This window comes from Melospiza melodia, chromosome 12, assembly GCF_035770615.1.
Source record: "Melospiza melodia melodia isolate bMelMel2 chromosome 12, bMelMel2.pri, whole genome shotgun sequence".
Classification (NCBI taxonomy): Eukaryota; Metazoa; Chordata; class Aves; order Passeriformes; family Passerellidae; genus Melospiza; species Melospiza melodia.
The window spans coordinates 16,722,232-16,748,281 of NC_086205.1; the positions used below are offsets into that span (position 1 = coordinate 16,722,232).

General features: G+C 35.3%; 1 protein-coding gene across 4 annotated transcripts in view; it reads right to left on the reverse strand.

The window, feature by feature from the left end:
• The window catches only part of OPA1 (OPA1 mitochondrial dynamin like GTPase), a 49,490-nt gene that overhangs the window by 16,601 nt on the left and 6,839 nt on the right, over positions 1 to 26,050 (reverse strand). For 2 of the 4 annotated variants that reach the window (XM_063167000.1, XM_063167001.1), the window contains 24 exons: positions 25,951 to 26,018; positions 21,253 to 21,351; positions 17,174 to 17,227; positions 16,039 to 16,143; positions 15,038 to 15,124; positions 14,549 to 14,662; positions 14,149 to 14,229; positions 13,667 to 13,741; positions 13,290 to 13,361; positions 13,051 to 13,150; positions 12,401 to 12,531; positions 11,802 to 11,874; positions 11,638 to 11,710; positions 10,763 to 10,878; positions 10,092 to 10,156; positions 9,437 to 9,513; positions 9,035 to 9,200; positions 8,356 to 8,508; positions 7,640 to 7,748; positions 6,925 to 7,004; positions 5,650 to 5,790; positions 4,209 to 4,325; positions 2,841 to 2,934; positions 2,410 to 2,520 (listed from right to left, as the gene is read on the reverse strand). In XM_063167000.1, coding sequence (XP_063023070.1) covers positions 2,410 to 2,520; positions 2,841 to 2,934; positions 4,209 to 4,325; positions 5,650 to 5,790; positions 6,925 to 7,004; positions 7,640 to 7,748; positions 8,356 to 8,508; positions 9,035 to 9,200; positions 9,437 to 9,513; positions 10,092 to 10,156; positions 10,763 to 10,878; positions 11,638 to 11,710; positions 11,802 to 11,874; positions 12,401 to 12,531; positions 13,051 to 13,150; positions 13,290 to 13,361; positions 13,667 to 13,741; positions 14,149 to 14,229; positions 14,549 to 14,662; positions 15,038 to 15,124; positions 16,039 to 16,143; positions 17,174 to 17,227; positions 21,253 to 21,351; positions 25,951 to 26,018 — 2,361 coding nt within the window. The remainder of the gene's footprint in view (positions 1 to 2,409; positions 2,521 to 2,840; positions 2,935 to 4,208; positions 4,326 to 5,649; positions 5,791 to 6,924; positions 7,005 to 7,639; positions 7,749 to 8,355; positions 8,509 to 9,034; positions 9,201 to 9,436; positions 9,514 to 10,091; positions 10,157 to 10,762; positions 10,879 to 11,637; positions 11,711 to 11,801; positions 11,875 to 12,400; positions 12,532 to 13,050; positions 13,151 to 13,289; positions 13,362 to 13,666; positions 13,742 to 14,148; positions 14,230 to 14,548; positions 14,663 to 15,037; positions 15,125 to 16,038; positions 16,144 to 17,173; positions 17,228 to 21,252; positions 21,352 to 25,950; positions 26,019 to 26,050) is intronic. The other 2 variants (XM_063167002.1, XM_063167003.1) reach the window with 1 other exon arrangement.

The following is a 26,050-nucleotide window of genomic DNA, read 5'->3' on the forward strand; positions in this document are numbered from 1 at the left end:
GAGTTTCTAATCAGGAAGTGAATCCCAGCCCCATATTTACAATTTTCGACTGGAAATTAGAAGTCTATTTGTAACCACCAGAAGAATGACATCCTGGAACATGTTTTCAGTGTCAATAGAGAGCCCCAACAAGTAACTGGTTTGAAGACAGAGCTCCAGATATTCGAATCAGCTGGGTTATATAAACACAGCTGCATGGAACAGAGAGACTGCACTTTGTGGCTCAGGAGATCACTGCCCTTCCTAATTAAAATACCAATATACTTTATGAAAGTGTGTCACAAGAGTCAGGATTTTTTCCTTTAGGAGAGTCCTGAACTTTAGTAAAGTGCTACTAGAATGAAATTACAGCCATCTGAGAGTTCAAATCTATCTCAGGGGTATAAAAAAAATCCTCTGCATCTTAGAAAAGCATTCTATTCACCAAGGGAGATGCAAAGAATCCCCCCTTTCCAGTCATATTCCCATAAAAATCACTTAGCAATAAAAGCATGCAGAAAGAACACAGCTGATCTGAGTACAGAGTTAAGCAGTGCAAGTTTTAAAATCTTCCCACAGGTACAATAAAGCAGAACATGTCATCATACATTGTTTTGTAATGAGTAACAATTATTTCTTTAGAATAATGTGTGGAGATCTGTGACCTCCTGAATTTAAAGAAATACAGTGCAGTGACATGTTTTTGCTACACAGTAATTTATGAAATGCAAACTACACACTTCAAGCATTTATACCAGGGCACTGACACCTCAGGTTATGAACACACACAAGCTGCTCCTACAGGTCTAGTCTTCGTTTACAAAATAATGACCTCAGCTGCCACTGCTTTGAAATGGGAGCCTATTACTGAGGCTGGGGAAAAGCAAAGTTGACAATACAAAATTCTAAGTCAATTTCAGTGCAAAATAAAGACATGTTAATTTAAACATCATGGGCATGTTAGGGTTTTTAAATTTTGTTTTAAAACACTGAATACCTGAGGATAAATCAAAACCACCAAGGTTCCCTCTATACCAGTGTTTGTGCAGGAAAAAGCCCAAAAAATCAGCTTCCAGCATCAAAGCAATAAAGCAAGGAGCACTGCTTGAAATAGAGAACTTCCTCCATTTTTTCCTTCAAAAAGTCTCCATCCTACTACGTAGCTACCATTCGTTTTACCTCAACATGTATAAAGAGGAGGAGAACCTCTTACACTGTAAAACATGTTCTGCCTACTCTAAAAGACTGTTTACATAAAGGTTGATACAGGATTTCAAAAGCCACACAGGATGTTTGGAAAAATTATGTACCTATCATGAAAATTTTACACTCATAGCACCTGTTTCAGAGATCAGTCAAGAAAACCTAGGCAATTTGCCCTAGATCACCAAAACTCCTATTCACAATTCCAAAATATTATGTTTTCTAAAGGAAAACAAACACATAACAATACTTCCAATAAGTATTTTCAGTGTGGTCAAACCGACACTATTAAAAAGAAATACTTAGATTTTGAGTTTATTTTAAGCAAAACATTTCCTTTATATTACATTTTGGTTGTAAAATATGAAAAATATGCTTCATACTTAGGTAACCAACAGCTATTGCAGACTTCTCTGTCCTACTGAACACTGGATATAAGAACTTTCCTAATTACTTTGCTAATTGAAAGACAAACACCGATCACAATATTAATTTATTCTGAATTAAATATCCCAAGTCATATTTAAGGACAAAAATTAGTTGCTACATCAAACACAAAATAGATATCTAAGAAGAATGGTCACCTGTGATGTGAACATGCAGGTATTTATGTAACTACAGGAACTTCATTTAACACTAGGGTTTTTTTCTTTTCCTTTTTGCACAGCACTGTTTTTTCCACTCCCAGACCAGGTGCACATCTGGGGTTTAAGTGGAAGTCTCACAGAATGGCACAATGCTGCCAAAAAAACAGTGGTGTGTGTGTGCAAGACAAGTCAGTCTAAAATCTACTGGGTGTGCAGGCAGACAACAGGAGACAACCTCAACCTGGACTGTCACCTTAAAAACTTTCACTGTTTAAAATTTTATTATATTAATCATAAAACACTAATGGTTTTTGAGCACTTTTTGAGTTACCCAGAGCATTAAACTACTGTAATCCCTCTGGAAGGGGAATCTCCCTTTAAATATTACTCTGTTTTAACCACTCTTTTTAAATATATTTATATAAGTGAAGTTATATCTAGTGTAAATTATATTATCTCACTATACTACCTATGTTCACCTTAGAATCAGTAAGATCTGACCATATTTAAGAAAAATCTGTATAATATTAAATAAACGCCAGCACATGAACAACCCACATCACACTGAATATTCTCAAGAACAGTGGTAAATTTACTTCATTTCCAGCTTATTCCAAAACACTGTAGAGTGTGTACTTACTGAGATCTTCTGCAAGCTGGACTCTCTTGCCAGTTAGGAGCATCACCTTCTTTTCATTGTCTTCAGCAAAATCTTCAAGCACTTCCTTTACATTCTTCTCCAAGCGCCTCACTGTAAAAAACCAAAACAACAAAGCAACCAAAAAAAAAAGTGAAAGGCAACACTTTTGCAACTCCAAAGACCTAAGGACAGGATTTTGGGAAGATCTGTTAGAGATACAATATATATTACCATACTTCTTAACCTGATAGGAGAAAAGGCAAACTTCTGAACACAGAAGCCCCTTCTTTGGGCCATTAAGAATGGAAATTCTTTGAGAAATATTTTTAAATTTCAAAGCGTATTTCCCCTCTAAGCAAAATTATAATTGGATGACTTTTTTAGAAAGAGATAATTTTTTGTCTCAAGCCCTTCCAGTGAGTGAGCCTTACCTTCAGTGTTGGTGAGCTGCTGCCTCAGGGTGTTTGCTGTGATGGCCAGCATTCGCTGTATCCGCCAGAAGAGCACGATGTCATTACATTCGAGCTGCAACGACAGAACCTGTGGGGTCAAGCCCTGGTGTCCACTGAACATCCTACACACACAAGAATCCCTTGACACTTTTAGCAGCAACTGCAACCTCATGTATATATATCCAGGCCTTGCACAAAAATCCCTCAGAATTACTGGTGTAGGTAACAAGGAAACACATCAAAAATACTTCACAGGAACCACATCAGCCTTATTTAATGCACTGCATCACCTTCATGTCTGCTATTTTCAACAGAAAGAGCTGTATCATGGGAAACCATGGAAAAACAATTTGCACACACTTTATGCAGGCTGGGCAGTGTAACCTGATGCTCACTGGAACACCACTGCTGGTAGCAAATTCACTGAGAGACAACAGCTGAGCTCCAGGCTGTGCCTCCCTGCATGACAAATGCTTCTGAAGACAGGGCTGGGCCAAGAGCTGCATTTGTTAACAACAGAAGAGACAGTTTCTACACCTGCAAGGATGGCAGGAGGGAGCATTAAGTTCACATTAGGGCACCTTAAAAAAGACAGGAACATGACTAGCATGTTTAAGTGTCATGAAAAGGTAGGTCTCCATACCTTCTCTTTTATCTCTTACAGGCACAGGTATTTCTAAAGTAACATATTTTTGGCTTCATGGCTTAGTAAGAGAAAAAGTGAGGACCTCTATCTTTCCAGCAGTTTCTCTTTGATTTAAAAGATAATGGTAAGAAAATAGTGTATTCTTTAAGTGATTTGATCCATACTGTCATTTCTTGCACAAGCTCGGGTTCACAAAACTGGAAAAGTTATTTATAAAGACCTGTTTGGAAACCTCATAGCTGTTCATTTTTTTCCCTATTGATCACACATGGTTCCAAGCATTAACGATAAACATTTACTGACCATAGTTTTCCTATAAATCCATAGGGATGTTTTCTAAATTTTTTTGTATAAGTGAAGCAAATAACTATCAATGGGAAAGCAGGAGAAATGGCTATCAAAAACATATCAACAGCTGTTGTACAGTTAAAACCAGCACACTACTGGTTTTAACAGTGCATTTTCAATACACAAGGATTAGAAACAGATGTTTAGGTCATGGCTGATACCTAGTGGTCATTTTACATAATTACCACCAGGATGGCATTTTGTCCATTACAAGCCTCATGTAAAACATATCTGAGATCACCAGCTATCTGGTCAGGCTACTTTAAAGTACTTTTAGATTCTTTTTTCAGCTGAAATAGAAATATTAAGGCAAAACACCAGTATAGATGAAGAATATCTGTTTTTTAATTTACCTCTGAGTCCACAAAATGCCTCTGATAATAATAGAAGCCTCTTCGACATAGATTGCAGTGGCTCAAAGCAGACTTCAGGAAGTATCTTCTATAAATTTGGTGCCATGTGTCTTTAATCTAGGAAAAGAGTATTAAAATTTGACTAAATAAATAAATACATACACTCACTATTGTGCTTAGATTAATGATTGCATTTAATTTTAAAATGTAACTCCAAATTCCACTGTTCCTATCATGTAACATGCATCCAAATATTTCCCAGCAATTTGTCTGCAACTGGGATATGATTAATGTGTTAGTTACACTTGGCAAACACTACAGATGACTTGTCAATTTAAAAACCTACTCTTCCATGAACATAACTGAATGCTTAAAAATACAGTTTGTGGCCAAAACCTGTTTAAATTATGTACTAGAAAACATTCTTTACATTCACACCGAGAACACATTTTTGAGTTGTACCCATAAATTTACCAATTAAACCAGATTAAAGCTTAGAGAAATATTTAATGGGTCTTATGTAAACAAACATTTATAACTTTTCTTGATTAGGTTTATTATGTTTCAATTCTTCAAAATTAAACATGTGTATCAAGATGCCTCTCTGGAAAACCCATAAAACATAATTAAGAAAATCAGTTGCTTAGCTAGATAGACCTCAGTTTCCACTCAGCCTCCTCATGTAGAAGATGTGGATCACTACTATGACCTTTATAAAAAATGCTAAGTGCTGTATAGGAAAAGAGCAGCAGATATTACAACTCTTCTTCCTAGAAGAAGTGCATGTATTAATGGTGCAAAGGTAGCCAAAGTTATTGCAGAAAATAAATCACTGCTATAGAAAATCTACATCTATTACTTATTAATGTCTCAATTCTCATTTATTTAAAATCTCACATTTAATGAGACAAGAGGTCTAATTACCCTTCAGGGCCTTTCACTGCAATGAGATATGTAATTTTCCAGAACATTTCAGATGTACAATACAATCCCTCAGGACACTAAAAGAATCCTGCCTTTTTCTAAGTATTTTTTTAAAAAAATTCTCTCTTTTCATTGTACCAATGAACTCTAAACTTCACATACAACCACACTGAAAGCTGTAGGATACACAGTATGTTTTTACTGTAACTTGCTCACAAAGGCCTTGATTACATCTGAACAATAATTTCTAACAAGTTTTGTTACAATGTAGGCAAGAAAGTCTGCTCAGCAGATTCTGATTCCAGTCTAAAGGGACAGATTCCAAAGTGCTGCACAGCCTTTGTCTGCCAGCCAACACAAGTGTGTGAATTGCGTGCAAGCAGTCACTCAGTGATTTGTTTGGAAACATCTGCATTACAAACTCAGTATTCAGATGAAATCTTTTCTTTGTCATCTAGAAAACATTCAAATGTTCACAGGGGGCTTCCATGTGTCTTGTTACAATTCTGCATCTCACCAGACATGGATCCACTGCTACTCCTCTTGCTTCCAGATTCTTTCTGACAGTCGTTACTTCATCATTTGCCAGATAAGCTGGATGATCCTCATTGCACTTGATTAATTTCTCAAGTTCATTTTTTGTTTCATTACGAATATTCTAGGATAGGAATGATTAGTTGGAATTTATTATTAGTGACACAGAGATCACCAGCACCTCCACAATAAACACTCTATCTGCTAAACAAGCCAAGGCAGAAAAAACCTCTGACACTATTAACTATTACTTTTAAGTTACTTCAAAAGGAATTTGTGCAGACACATCAAATATAGCATTTTTAATGGATAATTCACTGTCAATTTAATTTTCCCCTTTTCATTGTATACAGAAATGCAGAACAAGAACAGAAGGGTGGGAAAAAATCATTGGTGTTAGCCCCCTTTCCCCTAGATGAATATCCGCTAGCAGGGTTTCACATTCATATGTCACTTGTGACACTGATTAAAACTGTAATTTTTGACTATTAGCTAGCAGGAACTCTCCACAGGTTCATACCTTTAACCTGCTGCTCATAAAAGTCAACTAATATAGGCTGAAGTCACTACCATGCTCCAATAGCTGGCTGCATATAGCTAGCTGTGAAACTCTTTTCTGCAAAACAATTACTTCCTAGTCTATCCTTTTAAATTCTGCTTACTTCTTTAATGTATGAATAAGTCTGAGAAACATCTAGGAAAAGTAATATAAAAAGCCTATCATCTCTGGTCATTGAACAAAAGGTGCAATTAAAATTCAAAGGAAATTTCCAAAAGCTATGAGCAAATGAGAGGAGATCCTATGATGAATAGGGCCTATCAGAAGATACAACTGTGATTACAATGCAAATGATAATGCTATCACATACTAATTAAATCCAAGTAGAGCATGACAGGAAACTGCATGTGACTTCTGTTTAGAAGGCAGGCATGAAAAGTATAGAAGAGAATAGCCCAGTTTCCACCTGCTTACATTGCTTTCTTTCTACTGCAAGAACTTCAATACACAGGTCAATGGCATAATAGCAAAGATGTAATTCAGCTGAAAAAAGGAAAACAGTTTACAAGTCACTCTGTAGATGGAGCATGGAAATGTATACTAAATTCTCCATGCTATTTAAAACAATGACAAGTGAGGTTTCTTTGTAGCCATCTAAATAGTGTGAAGAGAATTGGTAGTTTTGAAAATTTATTGAGTAATAATCAAAGTTTTGTAAAGGTAGTGAACTGTAAAGTCTTTATTTTTTTTTACTATTACCTGTTCTTTGGTGCGGCCTACCCAGTGCAACCATCTTTTTTTCCAGTCTGGACCCACCATATCTTCAATAACAGATTCAGCTGAAAAAGGAGGTATGATGTTAAGTATCAAACAAAATATATGCAACTAGCCAAATTTAAACTTTCAAAATTAGTATGTGAACAAGAATGAACATTTAATGTTGAAGAACATAAAACAGCCCACACTGAGTTAAGTCAGGTGTATTTTACTTCAAGCAATGGTTGATGTATTTTACTAAAATTTAAAAATTACTTCCAACCAGTAGATAGTTCAAGAAGTATATAAAAAACACAACAACCCTCTACTGAGATCACCCTCCTCGTTCCAAATCATGCACTAAAAAAATCCTCAAATCTTATCTTGGCTGCAACTTGCATCAAAACTGATTATCTTAGAAACCATAAACAGACCAACTATTTTCCCTGAATTTATCCTGTCCTCTTACATGTGCATTTAGACCATTTTTTGACTTTATAGATATCTACTGCTTCTTATTCAGTTGCCTCATTTTAAGAGCAAGAGCATGAGAGTTTTCAGGCTGCATTTTGCTAAATATTTCAGTATCAGTACCACTGCAAGCAGTCACCACTGTGTCAGTTGGGTGATATGAAGGCTGCCCTTCAATGAAGTAAGCTAGCTCAAGACTGGCTCAGATTAAAAGGGGAAGAAGAGTGGAATACATGACACCACTCACTGTCTTTGAGCCGACTCTGGAGCGTCTCTTCCATGAAATGAATGGCTGCATCCCACTGCTGCTTGTCAGATATGGACCGATCTTCTAAGGCATTGTGCTGGATCACCCGCTGCAATGCACAATGTCACTTCAGCACACAGCAATCATTCATTCAGGATTTAGTTAGCAACTCATTTCTAGTATTCTTTTTATTTTTAATGGCTGATAAAACAGATTCTATTGGGCACACACAAGAGATTCAAGATGCACCTTTCAAGGCACTGCCAAAATTATTTTTGTGTGCCTCTGATTCTTTTCTACAGCCTGCATAAATAATGGAAAAATAAAGCAAAAGATATGAAATCCCTCTGGATTACAGAATCTATAAAGATGGAAATGAAATTATGTTATTTTATAGGGCTACACTGAACAGAACAAATAAGCTGATGCCAAACAATTCTCACCAGGCTGCCCTAGTGCAGCCAGTGGATTATGGAGGACATTCATGAATGAACCAAAACAGTTTTATTAGATACTATTTAGGGTAATAACTAATTTAGGGCAATAACTAATAAAATATAATAATGAAATGGGGAACACTGAATTAAAACATCATATAGAAAAGGTGAGATGGACACAAAAATAATCATTCTATGATTACAGCGTAAGAATGCAAAAATACTGATTATTCAACTCTAATAAAACCATTTCAAGGCAAAAAGCCCACTACATTATACCAGGCTATCCTCCGCTCTCTCATTCCATTTATGCCTCTTAATAGTTTCTTCTTTGACAGCTTGCTTCAGTTTATCAAAGATATCATCATGCTCTTTTCCTTTTTTTTCTGTCATGAAGCGGGAAAATTCTTCTTGCAAAGTCTCCCATGCCACCTGGAAAGTTAGCAAACAATTTCTCCTGAAATGGATCATTACACCATACACCAGCTGATAAAGGCACATTTACTACAATTCTTTCAAGTATGAAAATCTGGAGACTTTCCAAAAAAAACCACACAAACATAAATCACTGACTTTTCCTTTGCTGCCTTATCCACTGCTAATAAAAGCAACATTAAACTTTGCTTCACTGTATTGTAGCAAGCAGAATTCTGTTAAACTTGCATAAATCTATTAAATGTGAATACACCTACTTGAGGGGTTTGTTAACCTTGCAAAAATAGGTTCAGGTTTTTTTCTTTAATAGACAAAATTCACCAGAAGAGCAAAATACAATGTTTTTGCTCTGAATGGTTCTGGGACAGCAAGATCTTGCCAGCCTTATCTGACACGTTAGCTAGTTAAAAGAACAGCAGTTCAGCCATTCAAACATCATCTTACTTCTCTGGAGTTATGCTTTCATTTTACATTTTAATTAAGTTTTAATTTGATTTTTAAATTTAAATAACTAAATTCTCACCTCTACTGCTTTATTAGGCAGTTGCTTGTCAGTCCACTGCTTCAGTTTGATGTCCACAGTGGTGTTAAACGTCCCTGAGTTTGCAGTCTGTGCTGCTGGCAGGTATATGTTCTCAATCACATGAGTAGATACCCTTTCCCATAAAGTTTTCTCAAGCATCTCCTCCCTAAAATGAGAGTTGTAACACATGTGATGGTTTCCAGTACACAAGTGACTAATAGGTGTGCATTCAATTTGTTAGGAACAAGGAAAACAACATTACAGATCATAAGAACACAAAACATTGTCCAAGAAAAACAGTTTCTTACTTATAATTGATAATATTGTTTTCTAGAACTCTATTGTAAAGGCAAACTTCTCCTAGTAAATTGTACGGGAAAAAAAAAAACAGAATTACTGTACCAGTGCTTTGGGGTGACCTGAGTCAAACTTATGACTTCATCAAGAATCTCATTCTTTGCTTTCTCAAACAGTTCATTCTGTGCAAAAGGAAATAATAAGATTATGTGTAGTTTGATCATGTCTCCATACAAAAGGTAAAAAAATTCAAGACCTTTTCCTTAAGGCCTTTAAGCATCAAATGATGCCTCCTGGTCATGTTCTGAACAATGTGTATGCATATCATCAGGCACCATACATCTTCCCTCCCAAGTCTTGCATGCCTTTGCCCAGGCATGGCATTTCAATATTCAGGATCTCTATAAAAGAATTACAAAATGAGATCCCAACTGTTTTGTTACTCAGTCTGATAGACCAGAGAATGTAACTTCTCTATCAGCTCTGTCATGATCACAAAGAAACACTGACCTATCCCTGGGGCAAGTTAAGTCAGGTAATTGTATACTAGAAGAGTGAAGGACTTAAATGCTGAAGCATCACTATTCTGAAGAACAGAATTTCCTTCCCCTACAATAATTTACCCTGTCCTAACATTTTGAAATGTCAGTACTTTGAGTTAACTTTAAGAAACCTTTACAAATGAAATTAAAAGGCATAAATTTAGATTCACAGTCTTCAACCCTTAGCAGCACACAGTAATAGCAGCAGTGTAATTTACCCTGTCAAGCTCTCGCAGCCGGGGGTAATTGTTCTTCCATTCTGTCTCCAGATTGAAACGTGTGGCTGCAAAAATCAGAAACAGGGCCTTGTTCTTTTATTTGTCTATGAGCACTTCATGACAACCTCAGAAGTTCAGCAGGTCTTAAAATTGCTACAAATGTTGCTTATGAAAACCTCTCCAAGAACTTTAAGTGTGTCTGCAAATGAGCAGAAATTTTTTCTGTCTATGCCAAGATACTCTGTCTACAAATTGCAGAATTCATGCATTAAAAAAGCACAGAGGAGTCATTCAGCTTCCAGCTCTGCACACATCAGCCCTGCCCTGGCTGACCAGATGGTACTTTTATATAGGAAGCCATTTTAAACATCGTAATCCAGTGGAAGAACTGTATTTTGCTCACAAAAAAACACAACCCAACTTGATTTTTGTTCTTCATACTTTTTTACTTCTTTGATTTTTAGAGCAAGTAGTACTTTGCAACATAAATTACATTTTTGGTTTTTTTCCAGAAATTACCTGGGGCAATTACCAATTAATGGGAAATGCTGATAATAAAAAATGTAAGAAAAACAATTGCCCAAGCATGCTGGTAAAACATTATATGCATATGGAAGAAATAATTGTTTGATAACAAGTTGCTAGTTCCTTTTTTTTCAAAACATGTTTACCTTTAAAAGCATCTGCTTGCTGCTCCACAGACTCTCTCACCATTTTCCAAAAGCAGTCTGACACAGCAAGACTTAAGTTCTTGGTTGTTACCTGATGTGCTTTCAGCATACTTGTCCTGTAAAGAAGGACAGCCAGAGGAAGTTCTCTGCATATCCAAGCTTTCAGGCCCCAATTTTCTGCTCTCTAGAATAAACTCTGCTTCTCAGAGCAGAAAATAACATGTAACTGTGCACCTAACCCAAATTCCAGTCTCTTCCTCTAAAATACTCAGTGTAGATCATCACCAAAGCAAGGAGAAAAAGTCCCAAAACAAAACATAGGAACAAAAAGCCCCACCCTAAGTAAGTTTTTATTCTGGAGGTTGCAGTGCAGTTACTACAGTCCCAAAGATCATGTACTGTACTTTCCTGAAGAACACTCAGCCTGTGAAATCAAAACTCCACTCAGTGAGCCTCCCTCAGAACACACAAACTAACTCTTTGAATACTACATGGTCACACCAAGACAACTGACATTTACAGGCACTAACACTCACTTTTGGGCTGGATTTACTCCTCTCAGCTCTAAGTGCTTAGACAGGCTGAAACTTAGTTCTTGTAGGGCTGATGGAGAGACACACATACCTTGGAAGAGCGGCCCAGAACTGCAGTGGAATCAGCTGCTGCCTGAAGATGCCTTGTCTGTCTCCACTGACTTACAGCAAGCATTAGGAAACCAGGATAAATTGGTCTCCTCAACAAGACACTTAATTTAAGCATATTAAATCTCAATTGGTGTTTCTACATTGCAATCCTTTTAAATTCCACGAGAAAATTTGATGCTAGCATTTACCAACACAAGCTCATTTTAACAGAAAGGATAAATAGCAACATACTTTAAAAGCTTTGAATTCTGAAAAAATTCCTCTTCATATTCTTTAATGGATTCAATGCTTTCACTGCTGTTTCCTGCAAAAAGAAAAGAGTGCTGCAACAGTTCCATTCAGACAGCTTTCTGGGCTACCAAGAACAAAATAAGCAGAGCTAGAGCTCTCTTTACCTTTTCCAGTAACAACTGCAAAATAACCCAAAGCCTTCATTGGGAATAGTTTGCCTTCAATGATTTGCTGGATCTATGAAAATAAAGGATTAAAAAAACCCATCAATTACTTTGCACAGAGATATTCCACAGTTTTAAGGCCAGATCTAGTCATAGCTGTGCATAGACTACAGCAGGAAGCAGTTTGTCATGGGATATGAGCTCTACTGAGATTGAAAACAAAACAAATTAAAAAAATAAAGGCATAAATCAAAAAAGGCATAACACAGCAGAACACAAAACACAACAAAAATGCCTATATCAGAATTTCCTTAGCCTTTCTGGGAAATGGAACTTGCTCAGGTCACCTTCATTAAAGGAATCAGTATTACAGCAAGCTGAGACTGAAGTCCCATAGCTGATCATTAAAAGCAAGGCCTGAGAGAGATTAAAACAACAACTACCAAAAAAATCATCAACTCAATACAGAAATAAGCACTCAAACCCATCTAGAACAGGCAGGTGAGGTCCAATATCTCTGCCAGCATCACAACTATTTTACCATGTGTGACTTCAGCCAGCACAATATGAGAAAAAGAGTTTCACCTCTTTGGACTCACCCTGTTTGGACTGGCCACATTTTTCTCTGCAAGATCAACCTTAGTCAACACAAATATTGTCCTTTTTCCTTGGGGATCCATTTGGCTGACTAAGTCTGTGACAATACTGCGTTCTGCATCCACTGACCCATCTAAAATAAATACAAAGTTTATTTTAGGGACTGTGTAATCTAACAGTACTGAAAACACAGTAGCCATCATCAAGTTTCATGTTACAAATTTAACCCCATAAAAGTAGACTTATGTTCCATTTTTTGGATACACATAGTGGAAAAATTGCTTTGTTCCCAGAATCAAAACAAAGCAGTTTATTGTAGTTCTCTAAGTTTTCAAGAAGTACCAGCTTACTCAAAATATTCAACATTATATTATATTCAATATTATTGCATGCTACCTCCAAAAACACTTCTGTGGAAAACTTGAATTTTATTACCATTTTTCTTTAATGCTACAATAACTCTTAGCAAAAAGTTGCTTTTGCCACAAATTTTGCACAGATTGCCTAATTTATAAACAGATATTCCACAGCATGCTGTTTTGTACACTACACAAATTATCACAAAAGGAAAAACACCATCAGAACAGACTCCAGAGTAACATATGAATCATGATTAAAAATACAAGTGGATAATTGTTTAGACTCTTAGTACCTTGAATACAGAGGATGATGGCATTAGGATTCTGCATGTAGGCTCTGCTGATGCTAAAGATAGTTTCCTTCGTATCTGGAGCCATACCTGATGTCACAGTCTTTAATATGCATTTGGAGATAAATATTTAAAGAAAAACAAAGAAAAAAACATGTTAAAAAATCCTCAATGGCTAATGTTCTCATCAATAACACCACTTTATTTACATGTCTTCATTTTAAAAATTATTGCCTACTCACACTAATGACTCCAGGTAAATCAACCAATACCATTCTCTGCAAACCAGGACCTTTCACACTTAAGGAGATGGTCTGTGAAATGAAATTGAAATTTACTTTGAACATAGTTACATAGACAAACACATATATAAAACTATATTAACACACATATGTTTTATTCAGCAACAACTCATAATTTTAAATAGGAAGTACAACTTTTAATGCAAATATAAATGTAGCATTATTGTATGAAACTGATTTTAACAGTCCAAATACACCTTGTATACTGCAAAACACAAAGTATATGCAGACTGGATTCATCACAATCCCTCTGCTGAAGAATACTTCCAAAACATACAAACACAGATATTTACCATGAAATATTTGAAAAGTCTTACCTCAGTGCTAACAGTGCACCCTTCTTTCACACTATTTCGCATTCTGATTTCTATTTCATTTCTCAAAGCTGCAAGCTGTTACAAGAAAAGCAAAATATCAAACAGAAAATTCTTTATAACTGTGATAGAAGAAAAATTACCTACACAGAAAACCACTTTTAGTTAGGGATGAAGATCTCAATTTATAAGTATTATTTCAAATGCATCTTTAGTAAGTCTGGTAAATGGGGAGGGCACTAAATGACAGATTACCTGAAGATCCCTTCATGCTTCAAAAAGTGTCTTGGCACAAGGAGCACTCAACATTTTATCCACTTCAGTGCTAGCCAAAGAGATAATTTAATAGCTAATACAATGCCTTGCCCCACTAAACATCTTTCACTCTAATTAAACAGGGGCTTAGAGATCACAGAGATACAAAATTATTCAGAGAATCAACAGAAGTAAGTCTCATTAACTTCCAGTCACTTTATTATACTTACATCCTCCTCTTTGGTCAGATCAAACTCCCGAGAGCTGTCTTTGAATAAAGCCACATGGTGGGGGCCTTCACTAAGGGTCACCTAAATGTTAAAAGCTTTAATGAGAAAGTATAGCAAATCTAACACAGAGAAACATGAGAAGTACTTGACATATGTATACTTCCCTTTGTAGTGACACAGTTATATGTAATGATAATTTTGCACAAAATTACTAAATGGTACTGGCTCCTACTCCGACAGTACACACAGATCATATGCAGACCTGCAGAGCTCTTGTCATTGGCTGAAACAACTCCCTTGCTTCCAGGCCATTTTATAAACCTATGCCCATGAATGCTTGTCATAATCAGAGGGAGAACAACACAGCAAATGCTGATTCAGAGATGAGGATGTTCCTTACCTTGACAGGGGAACGTGTCATCATCTCCCCAGACCCTCGAGGGAATATGCGGGCCTGGGCGATCATTTCTAACACACTGGTTTTTCCTGCACTTTGGTCTCCAACCACCACCACCTTAAGTGAAAGTTTAAACAGACATTGGCTTTTGGAAGGATATTTTGGAAGTTTAGATAAAAGCTGACTAGGAAGACACGCATCTCTATCAACATTAGCCATTTCCATTTAAAATGGAAACCCGAGCACAGCAGCAGTAACTGAATCTAGACAGGGTTTATCTAAGAACCAAAACAGGCTTAGCATGGTTAAATTTGTTATTTTCAAAAATATCTAATTGCTTTTAAAATGAAAGACATGCCTTAAGCAAAAAGGTGGAGTTACAAGAAAATAGCCAAGCACTAACTCTGGATTATTCTGGAATATAATGAAATGCTCTATTTAATTGTAAAACTGGTGTTTCAATAGAAGTCATTGAACTTGTTATCTACTTACTCGAGGTAGGTGATCTTGAGTGTTATAACTGGCATCATAATCAGACAGGATGTCAAGTACTTCAGAATACATATCAATCAAGGACTTCTACAAAAAAATAAGTGCACAGAGAAAACACAGCCAAATAAGAGAACAGAAGTTTCAGACTACTTCTGTAAATTTGTGCAAAAATGATTTTACTTTCTCCTGATGGTTTGAAACCACAGCTGTCTATACTGCAGCTATCTTTGTTCTATGAAATACATTACCAAGTAAAGTGACTTCCTGACTCCTGTGGATGAAGGGGGAAAATGAACGCTCCTATGTACAGCATAAGAGAACAACGAAGTGCAAACTTTGCAGCTTTCAGGTTAAGCTAAATTGAGTTTCTTCCATCAAACATCTACAATTATTTAGTTTGATGAACAATAAACATTAACAAGGATACAGAGTTATCAAACTTACGCACAAGTAAGATTCATCTTTCCCTTCCCAGAGGAAAGAACAATATCCATACAGGTTAAGAAATCACACAGAGAAGCAGAAAACATCTATTTTTAAAATGCTCAGGATGTTGGCAGACAAAAACAAAAGCTAGTCTCACTGGATTTATACAGTCATTAAATTATGTTCCCTGACCCCATAACTTACTCCTACCAAACTCAATGAGACCCATGACAAAGCACAAAGGTATCAGACTGTGTGTGCAAAAAGAGTTGGAAGCAAGATTATCTGAAAATACAGTCAGGCTACATGAAAAACCAAGCCACATTTCCCAATTTCTTAGGTAAGTTATTTAGTTAGACATGGTAACCCCTTCATGGTTTTCAATTGAAGCCACCTCCGAAAGTTATATGGTTAAAGAATAAAAGATGTATGAAAGTCCCAATGACTCAAAAAATTAACAGAGATATTCTAAAACAAATGTTAGAAGTTTATATATGAATTAACAAATGCAATTTAGAATAGCATAATGGAAAATATGGTGTAATTATATTTCAATGTGGTTTTGTAACACATACCTTTAACTTCCTCTGATGAATTCCCTTGTCATCTCTTTGCAGTACCAATTTTCTCAATTCTTTGTTCTCCTTCTCTAATCGCTCAAGCATTCTTTGGTATTTGAGCTATAAAAAGTAGTACAAACATATTTGTATAATTATGGATGTAATAGATTCACATGAGCAAAGTTTTACCTATGAAAAACTTAAAATCCTTCAGGCAGGTCTTTCAGAAATATAGAAACCTTCATGATCACTAGTTACTAAGAATACAAGGTCACTAAGAGAAGAGTGTCAGAATGACTATTTTTTGCAGTGCAAGCCATTTGGTTCAAAAGTTTTTATAAGAGCACACTATTCAAACCTCAGGACACAAAGATCAATATTAAAGCATCTTAAGCATCATTTTCAAAGAAGCTACACATATGGAATCAGACAGAAATCAGTGTCATTGGGAACTGGCCATTCAATCAAAATGGGCAAGCCTTGTTTAGACCCTTTCTTCAGCATAAAATCTCAGACTGAGACAACTGTACCAGCTTAGCCTTGTTTAGGAGATTGTAGCGGTACTCTGAAGATGAGAGATGTATATAGTTTTGATATCTGCTCTGAAAATGTTTGTCTACAATGTGGAAATGTATTTGGCCTGAGCGTACTTAAAAAAAATAAAAATTCAATATGTTATTAAAAAAATGTAAGTAATAAATGCACTCAAAACTAGCAAATATATCATGAAGTTAGGAAAGCCCCTATAAAATACAGCTGAGCCAAAGAGCCAATCAGTTTAGAAGCCTACAGATAAAAGATTAATTGTACATTAATGTGAGCAAGAAAACCCAAACATTGACAAATATGACTAATGTGCATCATCCCTGAAAAAAAATCTAACAAATAACTAGTTCTGTCTGGCCTATCAAGGTGAGATTAAAACTTGGTTGCAATGAGGTCTTGCTTTCTGTAAGTCATTGTCAGAGAAGAACAGACTAGATTGACCTTTGCTCTCTGCCAACACAGGGGACTCTGCATTGATACATTCAGAGACTGAAAAAAGCACTGCATTTTTACCAAATATACTTCAGGTGTGCTTTTGTCTAGTAAATCTGAGTCTGCTACACATAAATCACTACTTAAGGCAACAATAACTCAGAAAAGTCACCTGAGTGCGTAGTAGTTCTTCTTGAAGTTGATCAATCTTCTCTTTGTCAGAAACCTACAAAGAAAAATAACCATGGCTACCATCACTTGTTTAGTTTAAGCAATGTAAGTAACCAAATTATGAATTGGAAGTTTCATTCCACATAAGAAAAGTGACTTGACATGCATTTTACAGCAAGTAAAATTCTTCAATTAGCATTTGAAATTTAAAGCTGATGGAAAGCCCCATCTGCAACAGGAGCTTTCCATCAAAGAATTGTCTGAATTTCAGTACATGCAAATGTAGAAATTAACACTTCAAGACTTAACAGTGGGAAAGTGGGCTTAAGGAAAAGCAGCTTCATATAGTGCTGAGATTTCAGGCCACTGAACTAAATATAGTTTTAGTGGCCAAACTCTCAGGATCTTGTATATCCACTTTCTGAAGTAACATCATCTTAATGTGATAAAATCACTGAACACCTGTTTACTACAGAAAATACTTTCAGGTGAGTATTCACTATTTATGAATATTCATAAAGCATTCTTATTTCATTCTTATTTGTTTGTCAGAATTCTAAACATGCTACACAACTTCATACATTTTAGACAGGCAGGACAGTCTTGAAGGGTTATTTCAAAATTATTTAAATTACATTGAAACTAGAAAAATTAGGATATTATACTACAAGACATCTTGAGATTCAAGGAATTAATGTAGTAAGATCAAGCACTAAGAAACATTTTAAGCCAAATGTTCCTAAAATGTGTTCATCAAGATGCAGTAAACAGTTGTTTTAAACAATCCCCTTTTACTAACACAAAGGCAAAAAGCATTAATGATGGAATACAAATTCTTATGACGTAAATATTTACAAACAACAAAATCTAATGGTCGACTGATAAAATATTCAATTTAGAAAAAATGGTAACCTAAACAATTATTGAATCTGTCAATATTTAAGTAAAGTTCATGTGATAAAGCCCATGTGACATTTACAACTCAAGTTGGCTTCAGATGAGAAAGAGTATATTATCTAATATGCAGAGGACAGCTGTTATTTAGACATAAATTAATTCCATTACTAAAACTTTACAAGAGTTGTTACAGACTAAACAAGAATTATAATCCACAAGTATTCATAGTGCTCACTATCATTTAGCTGTTAAGCCTGAGAATTGTGTCTGCACTTTATAGAAAGAAATCCAAGCTGACACTTCCATCTTACCGCCATTATTTTCTTTCATAAAGAGCAAAGACAAAAGGCTGTAAATTAACTTTTCATTGCTGTTAATTAGTTCAGTGGTAGCAAAAGTACATCAGAAACAGGGTTAGTTGAACAGAGGATTTGATGCATGCAGCTACAGGCTGCTATATGTAAATATATATTTACATACATACACGCCTCCAACACCTCAGAGATATTAGGGGAAAATAAAAACAGGATGCAAAGAGAGTGATGCACAGAGCCAAAAGAAGCAAGAAAATTTAGGAAAGAAAAGGAAAACAAAGTGTTTCCATGTGCTGCAGACTTTCAAAGGAGGTAACATTTTCTCAGAGGACTTGTGGGGCCATGATGCACCTCTGAAGTGCTTCCCTACAGACCTCTCCAACCATGGGCATGGTGTGTGTGGGCTGATGCTTCTGTTCAATGCAGAAAAACAAAACACTGCACAGCCTCCTGTTGTGAGATCTGAAGCAAAGAATCATCTAGCACTGATGATTAATTCTAACAAGGACTTTAGATAAGTTGTGCCAAAACCAACGAACAGCTCTAGAATGATGCCTTTGCCTCAGTGCTTGGTGCAGGTGTGATTTCAAAGTTAGTATATACAGTCTTTTGAACATGTAGTCTAAAATATTGCTAGAAATTTTAAAGTTGCCATAAAAGCTAAGGTATCAATTTGAAGTACTAACAGTCACATAAGACTGATTTCTATCCTTCCCTCCCCCCCCAAATCAACTATTACAGTATGTTTCTATAGGTACCTGAGTATTTGTTTAATCCAGTTCAATATGATTTGCAACTCAAGATTACTCCCTCTTTTCCCAATGCCACCATAAAGAATTATGAGAAAAGGATGCTGGAGACTTATTTTTAATGAAGAGCCCTTGCACACAGATATCTGTTCACTGCAAATAATTTTAAACTGATTATGTACAGAACTACAACAATTTCCAATAATTCAAATGAAAATATTAAGGCCCAGACAAAATACATTCACGCAGCCATGCACAGTGCAGTGGTAAACAATTTTATTACTAAATATTTAACAGGCTGCCCCCCCTCAAAAAAATCAACAAGAGAAGATTAAACTTTTGTTTTTAGTATCTTCTCCTGATTGCGAGATGGTTTGTACTGTTACTCAATTTACAACTGCAGTAGATTTAATACTGAGTAAATAAATTAAAATGGAAAAATATGCAAGTAAATTAGGCAACAAAACTTTAAAGAACTGAAATAAAAATACCATGTTTTATTATAGACATGCAAGCAAGACACTCAGTTAAAAAACAAAAAGGGTTAGTTTATGCCCTATCAGAAGGGTCTGCAATGACTTATTTCATTGACAGTCACAATTTGTTCTTCCAAAAGAGAATGTGGATCAATAATTGGATTCTTTGACCCATATCATCATATCAAGATATTAAAGAAAAGAGTTTACCATCTCTTTCAAATTGATTAAAAAATAAAAGTTAGTTTGACAAACATGACTCATTCTTTGTCTTAAGGCATGTATGCCAAACAGCACATTGAATGCTAAGTGAAAATTTTCCATATGCAAAGGAAGGTAGACTTTCAATCCTATGAAAACACAGAGTACCTGCCATGGAGGGCAGGAAAACATTTACAAAGACAGCCCTTGCAGTTTCTTCACAGCTTGGGAATTGTGGAATTAGTTGCAACACAGTACTAAAAAGGAGAATCTCCATCATAAAGAAATGTAGTATCAAGCTCATTTTTTCCCTGAATGTGTTTATTAGGCTGATAAATTTTTATATATCAAGTATTGCATTGGTTCTCCAGCAATTTTTATGTGTTCATACATGTTATTATTACTTAAATCTATTATTCCATACTTTAGCTCTCTCAATAAACTGTATACAATTTGACAAGGGAGCTTGTAACTGCAAACCATATAAAATAACATGGCAAGAAAGTAAAACACTGAAGTACTACTATACTTTCAGAGAACAGTTTTCCTCTGTTGATGGACTCAAAAGCATGACAATTACAGCTATGCAAATATGCCTAAAAGTTTAATTAATATTTAGAGCATTTCTCTTTCTGTGGGATTTATCTTCAGATGTACAGAAGATCGTGTTCTGTATTCAGTGCTCAATTCCAAAGCTGCTGAGAAGTACGACTAATCAGAAAGTTTTTAAGGAGACACAAAAGCAGCCAACAAAGCAACGTGGTCAAGAATTACAGATTGCAACAGATCAGACAACTAAAACATCCAAATTTAAGAGGGATTTCCAATCAGTCATATAATAATTAACAAAATGATCAGAGCTTAAATTAAATAAGTAAAGAGAAGTACAGATGTTCAACAAGCGCAACAAATCAGTAAAAATTCTGCTTTAAGATGGAGAACAAACAAGGGACTACCACTGATGAATAGACAGTAGATACTGTTATTAGCAGCATTCAATTGTCTGTGCAAAATTATTACTAAGGAGTTGCTGTCATTTTCAGATTGGCAACAGTATAAAGCAGGGGACAAAAACTCCCAGAAATATATTCCCTGTAAATAGCTACACTCTTACAAGACAGAGTTACCAGAAACAAGCAACAGTAAACAGGTTTCATTCATGTACTTTCCTTAAATGCATTTTTAATGTTTGAACTTGAAATAACACTTTTTATAGAGGCAGAGATAATACAATTTCAAAGCGACACAAAGTACCTGTTTTGCTTTTAACATCATGCTTTAAATGCAACTTGGTTAAACTGAAACAGGACTACCCATCTGTAGCGAAGTTGGCCAATTACTTGCATCCATGATTTAATTAGTAAGATTTTTCTAGCTCAAATGCAGAGAGCTGAAGTATTGGATTAGAGTGAATGCAGAACATTTTGTCCCTCAGGGCATCACCTTGCGCTTCTGCTGGGAAGAGAAGCCAGCGGCTCTGCGTGCTTCCTCCTCGTGCTGCTGGATTTGCTGTTGTAACAGAATGAGCTCCCCAAGCAGGCCCTGCCGGGAGTTTATAATAAAAAGGAGAGGAAAAATTTGGGGTGTAAGGAGAACAAAGTTAAACCAAAAGGCATGACACAAAGACAGATGAAAAACAGGAATGAACGGGTCAATTCAAATGCAAGTGAAATTTCATTAGCAAGATCTCTTGCTAGCTGGAGTGGATAGAGTCAGCAAAACCATGCACGTTGCAAATCCAGGCAGAACAAAGCAACCAACATTTAGCTACATTTTACAATTATATTCAACTTTAACTAAGCATCTAAATATTTTAAAAAATCCATCTGTAACTATCTCAGCTTTAAAACATTATCAATCTGTTCCGTTCAGCTTTGTCAGTAAAAGTTTTGCTAAGAATAAAAACAAAGCAAAAATACCCTAAAGAATACAGACAGTTTATAAAAAGATGATTTTTGGTTGGTACTTAACTTTCTAAAACTAGCAGAAGAAAAATAATTTCTTAAGCATAATAAAAAGAAAAAGCTCCCTCTACACTTCCATAACACACTGCAATTTAAATTCATGCTGTCATAACTCTTCCTGATCATTCCAAAACTTCCTAAAACTTGATGCTTATTTTTTTACTCATTCAGCATTTCCACAAAGCTTAGTTCTCTTCTCCCTCCACATCAAACAATCCTATAATGATGAGCTGTCTTTCAAAATTGGTTGAGAAATACAATGCCAGCCTCTACCAGAAGCTTATGAACTGTTTATTTCAGAGAATGCAGAGAAGAATATTAATGAACAATTTAAATAAATTTCTTTTAAAAAAATATTACATCTTCTAAGAAAACATGCAGTGAAATGAAATGTTTCAAAAATGTACTTCAGGAATCAAAACAAGCTCTGAAACAGAACTTTGGTGTAAGAATTCAAGACATCCACCATCAAGGTATACATTTGTTGCATGAAATAGACACACAGGCATGTACACATAAGGATAAACAACACAAGAGAATGGATTAAAGGAGAGACACAATCAAATGACCAAATATAAGCCTTTGCTAAACAGTGATTTGTATAATTTGAAGCACAGAAAAATCTTCTTGTGTTTTACTAAAACACTTTCAGATTTAATAAATGCCTCTAATGCCAGATGAGCAACTGAGCCAGGAACTCAGGCAAAAGATTTGATTCCTACACAGCAGCAAGGAGAGGAAGCCTCATGGCTCATTTAGTATTAGAAGAACAATAATTATATTTTGCAGACAAGGAAACTCTGAGTATGACCCAACACATTCCCTTTCAACATTATGCTATGGGCCCGAAAATACAAGAAAAAACACTGAACAAAACCTGCCATGAAGGTCTTTCAGCATTTAAACAGGAAGTAACAGAAGCTTGAAGTCACCAAATCGAATTATTTAATCAGCAATTCCTTTCAAAGACATCTGGTACCCATGACTCCTATTCCACAATAAAGTATGACAAGAATAATTTGCAACTACAGTCACACCATTTAATAAAATATTCAAATAAAAAAATTATGTCATTTAAAAGACTTCTCTGATAGATACAAAGAAGATAATGTTACAATCAATAATTACATTATTATTTCCTTTATATTTTAGATCTTAATTTACTGTTTTAGATTAAAAGATAAATTAACATTAAAAAAATTAGGAACTTTAAATAGCACAGAACTATACACACAGTACCCCAGCTGGCATATACCAAGACACAAAAATATTGATATCTCTCTGTCATTGGACACTATCACCTCATGCCCCTCCACCAAAATCAACCTGTCCTTTAAAGAATTTTTGCTAGAAAAATCAACACCAATCAATTAATGTGATTTCAAAAATCAAGTTCTTTACAGCCATTACATTATTGTTTTCATTGTCAAAGAAACCATGTAAAGGGTAAGGAATAACATATTGGGACAAACCCTGACATTGTTACTGTGTATTCTTTAAACTTCTCCCATCCCCTATTATCTTGTATTAAAAGTTAATATACTGCACTAGATCTGAGTATGACTATTTTAAAAGGAATACAAAGGAAGATAGGTAAAGAGATTAATTTTTAAGAATTTGAATAAAGGTAACAATTTTATCCAGAGCATCTATAACATGAAACTGGAAATTAAGCTGAGAATATAATAGCACTCTTAATAAAAGAGAAAATTATGGAAATTTTATTGCATAAGTTGCAAGGAAGAACAAAACAGAAAACAAATGATAAAAATTAAATCCATGTGAGTGACAGTCCTTACTCAAGTCTCTCTCACTCTCCAGCAGCAGCTGTGGTCAGGGGCTGTGGGATTTTGTGCAGCTCCTTACACCAGCTGAAGGTGACCCTGTGCAGGCTGGGTGAGACAATCACACACTGCAACTGCTCCTGGGAGCAGCAGGGTCTCCACAGTACCACAGAAGCAGAGCAGAGAAAGGACTCTAAGCCCCACACCAAGACCTGAGTCACAGTCTTCAATCCAACTCCATCACAGCTATAATCACTATAAGTTTTCTTTAATGGTAAAGGTTAAGCTTTGGAATTTGTCTGCTTTAAGAGGAAACTATTTCTTAAAGAAAATTTTTGTGGAGACACAACAGTGCAAGATGACCTAAGAAGGTAACACAGCTGTTTCAAGTAGAAGCCTCAACTAGTTCCTCACTTAAAATACAGTACTTCTATTTCACTGTAGACTGTAGTTTTTGTAACTATGTTTGCTCTTCTTTCTCCCAGAACAAAATTTCTTATTTAATTCAGGTAAAAAGAGATTTAGATGCCACATACTTAAACTACTTATCTGAACACTCCAGTAATTTTAGTTAAATTCTCTTTTAAAAATATTGTACTTTTTGATTAAATGAGAGATTATGAGATAAACACCAAATCAGGCTGTACTGCTTCTTGTTAGCTAATGTGTTTGGGACATCTTTCATTCTCTTAAAGTTACTTTGCAAAACTACTGGCTTCTCACTCAGTCTACTGGAAGCTTTTAGAGACCTGTCTGAGGATCACATCCTGTAACAATTCTTCAGAAAATTCCTCCAAACAAATAATTTCTAGATTTATCAGTTACCAATCTCTTCACAACAAAACAAAGAAAACCATCTCTCATCAGGCACATTGAGTATCATACTACAGCACCCATACAATCACTTTATGAACCCATACAATCACAGCTCTTAAACTAGCCATGGTTGGCAGTGCTAAGCATTGAATGCAAAAAGGCCATCTTATCCATTGTCTTGAAAGTAATAATTTTGCCTGCAAACAAACTTGGTGATTATGCTCTGTTAGGGATTCATATGTGCCTAGTTTGAAATATTCTGTACAAACTGATCACATTAATTAGTAAATTAACAGTTTCTTATCAGATATAATCATTAGACCAGACAAAATTTTCTTAATCATATTAATTTAATCTGGTGATATTTTCCACACCACAGTCAAAGTTAAAATGCAGATATCCCTGCATCCAAAACAACCACAGGATCATAACAAGTTTTAATGATATTACTAGTATTCAATAGAAGTGTCAGTTATTTCAGTCATCAGAGACAATAAACTAAGATGGCCACTTCTTCACAAATCAATAGTAAAGTGTTCTTTAAGATTTATACAGTGAAACCTGTGCAAAGCAATCACTCTGGAGAAAAACATAGACAGTTTACAGACAAAGGGGAAATAAAAAGCTAGGTTAATTCTTGTGTAAAAATCCATCAGTGTTCTACAGGGGGGAAAATGGTTGTAAGATCTGAGCTTTGTACATGTTTCACTATGTTACCATGCAGAATTAATGTAGAATAAATGTATACATGCCTGCATATACAGAAAAGTTGTTTATGGAAAAGCCCCAGTTATAGTTCAGAATATTTCAGTTCAAAAATAACTATATGATCATTTACAAATTCCCTGATATATATTGTTTTCCTTCCATTTTTGTAAAACAACTTTTAAAAACATACACAAGAAAAATAAAAGCCTTTAAAGAATGAGCAATATGACAATTTAGGAATTTACAGAAATGTTCATGAAAACAAAAAAATAAACCTCACCTTCTTGACTTCAAGAAAAAAAGTGCTAAAACTTTAGGTTACGAAAATACAGTAACATTATTTTCCAGAAAATAGTAACAAAAATATGATGTATGCTTTACTTAGATAAAGAAAGTAAAAAACAGACTACTTTAAGAAATGGAAATTCTTTAAGGCAGAAATACTTAAATAAAAATTAAAACTATGAAAATGTCAACAGAAATGAGTTTGAAGCAGAAATGCTAAAAAATAAACATCTAAACCAACTTCAGTAATAAGTTATAAACTCAAGTGCCATGGAGATCATGCCCTGAAAAATTGCAAATGCACATACAATACCTAAAATCACATTCTTATAACAGACCAATTTTCTTAATAATGCAATTATTAAACATATTCATGTCTGCCTTGTAGTTCCTTACACCAAAATGTTTATTATCCCCACAATAATTTTATATTTAAAAAGCAGTAATGCATTCGGAACTAATATTCAACAATAAATACTTTTCAAGCTGCTTCCGATGAACTTCTGCAATGGGCTACTGATGCACTTTCAAACCATAAATACCTGTTTATAGAGACAATTTCAGGTTTGCAAGTGAGTAATTACCTTCTTGAACTGCTTGTCATTGTCATATCCCTGGTCAGTAGCCCGGAATGCTGTTTCTCCTGGGGAACCTAGGACACAATTACAGAAACTAATAATAAGA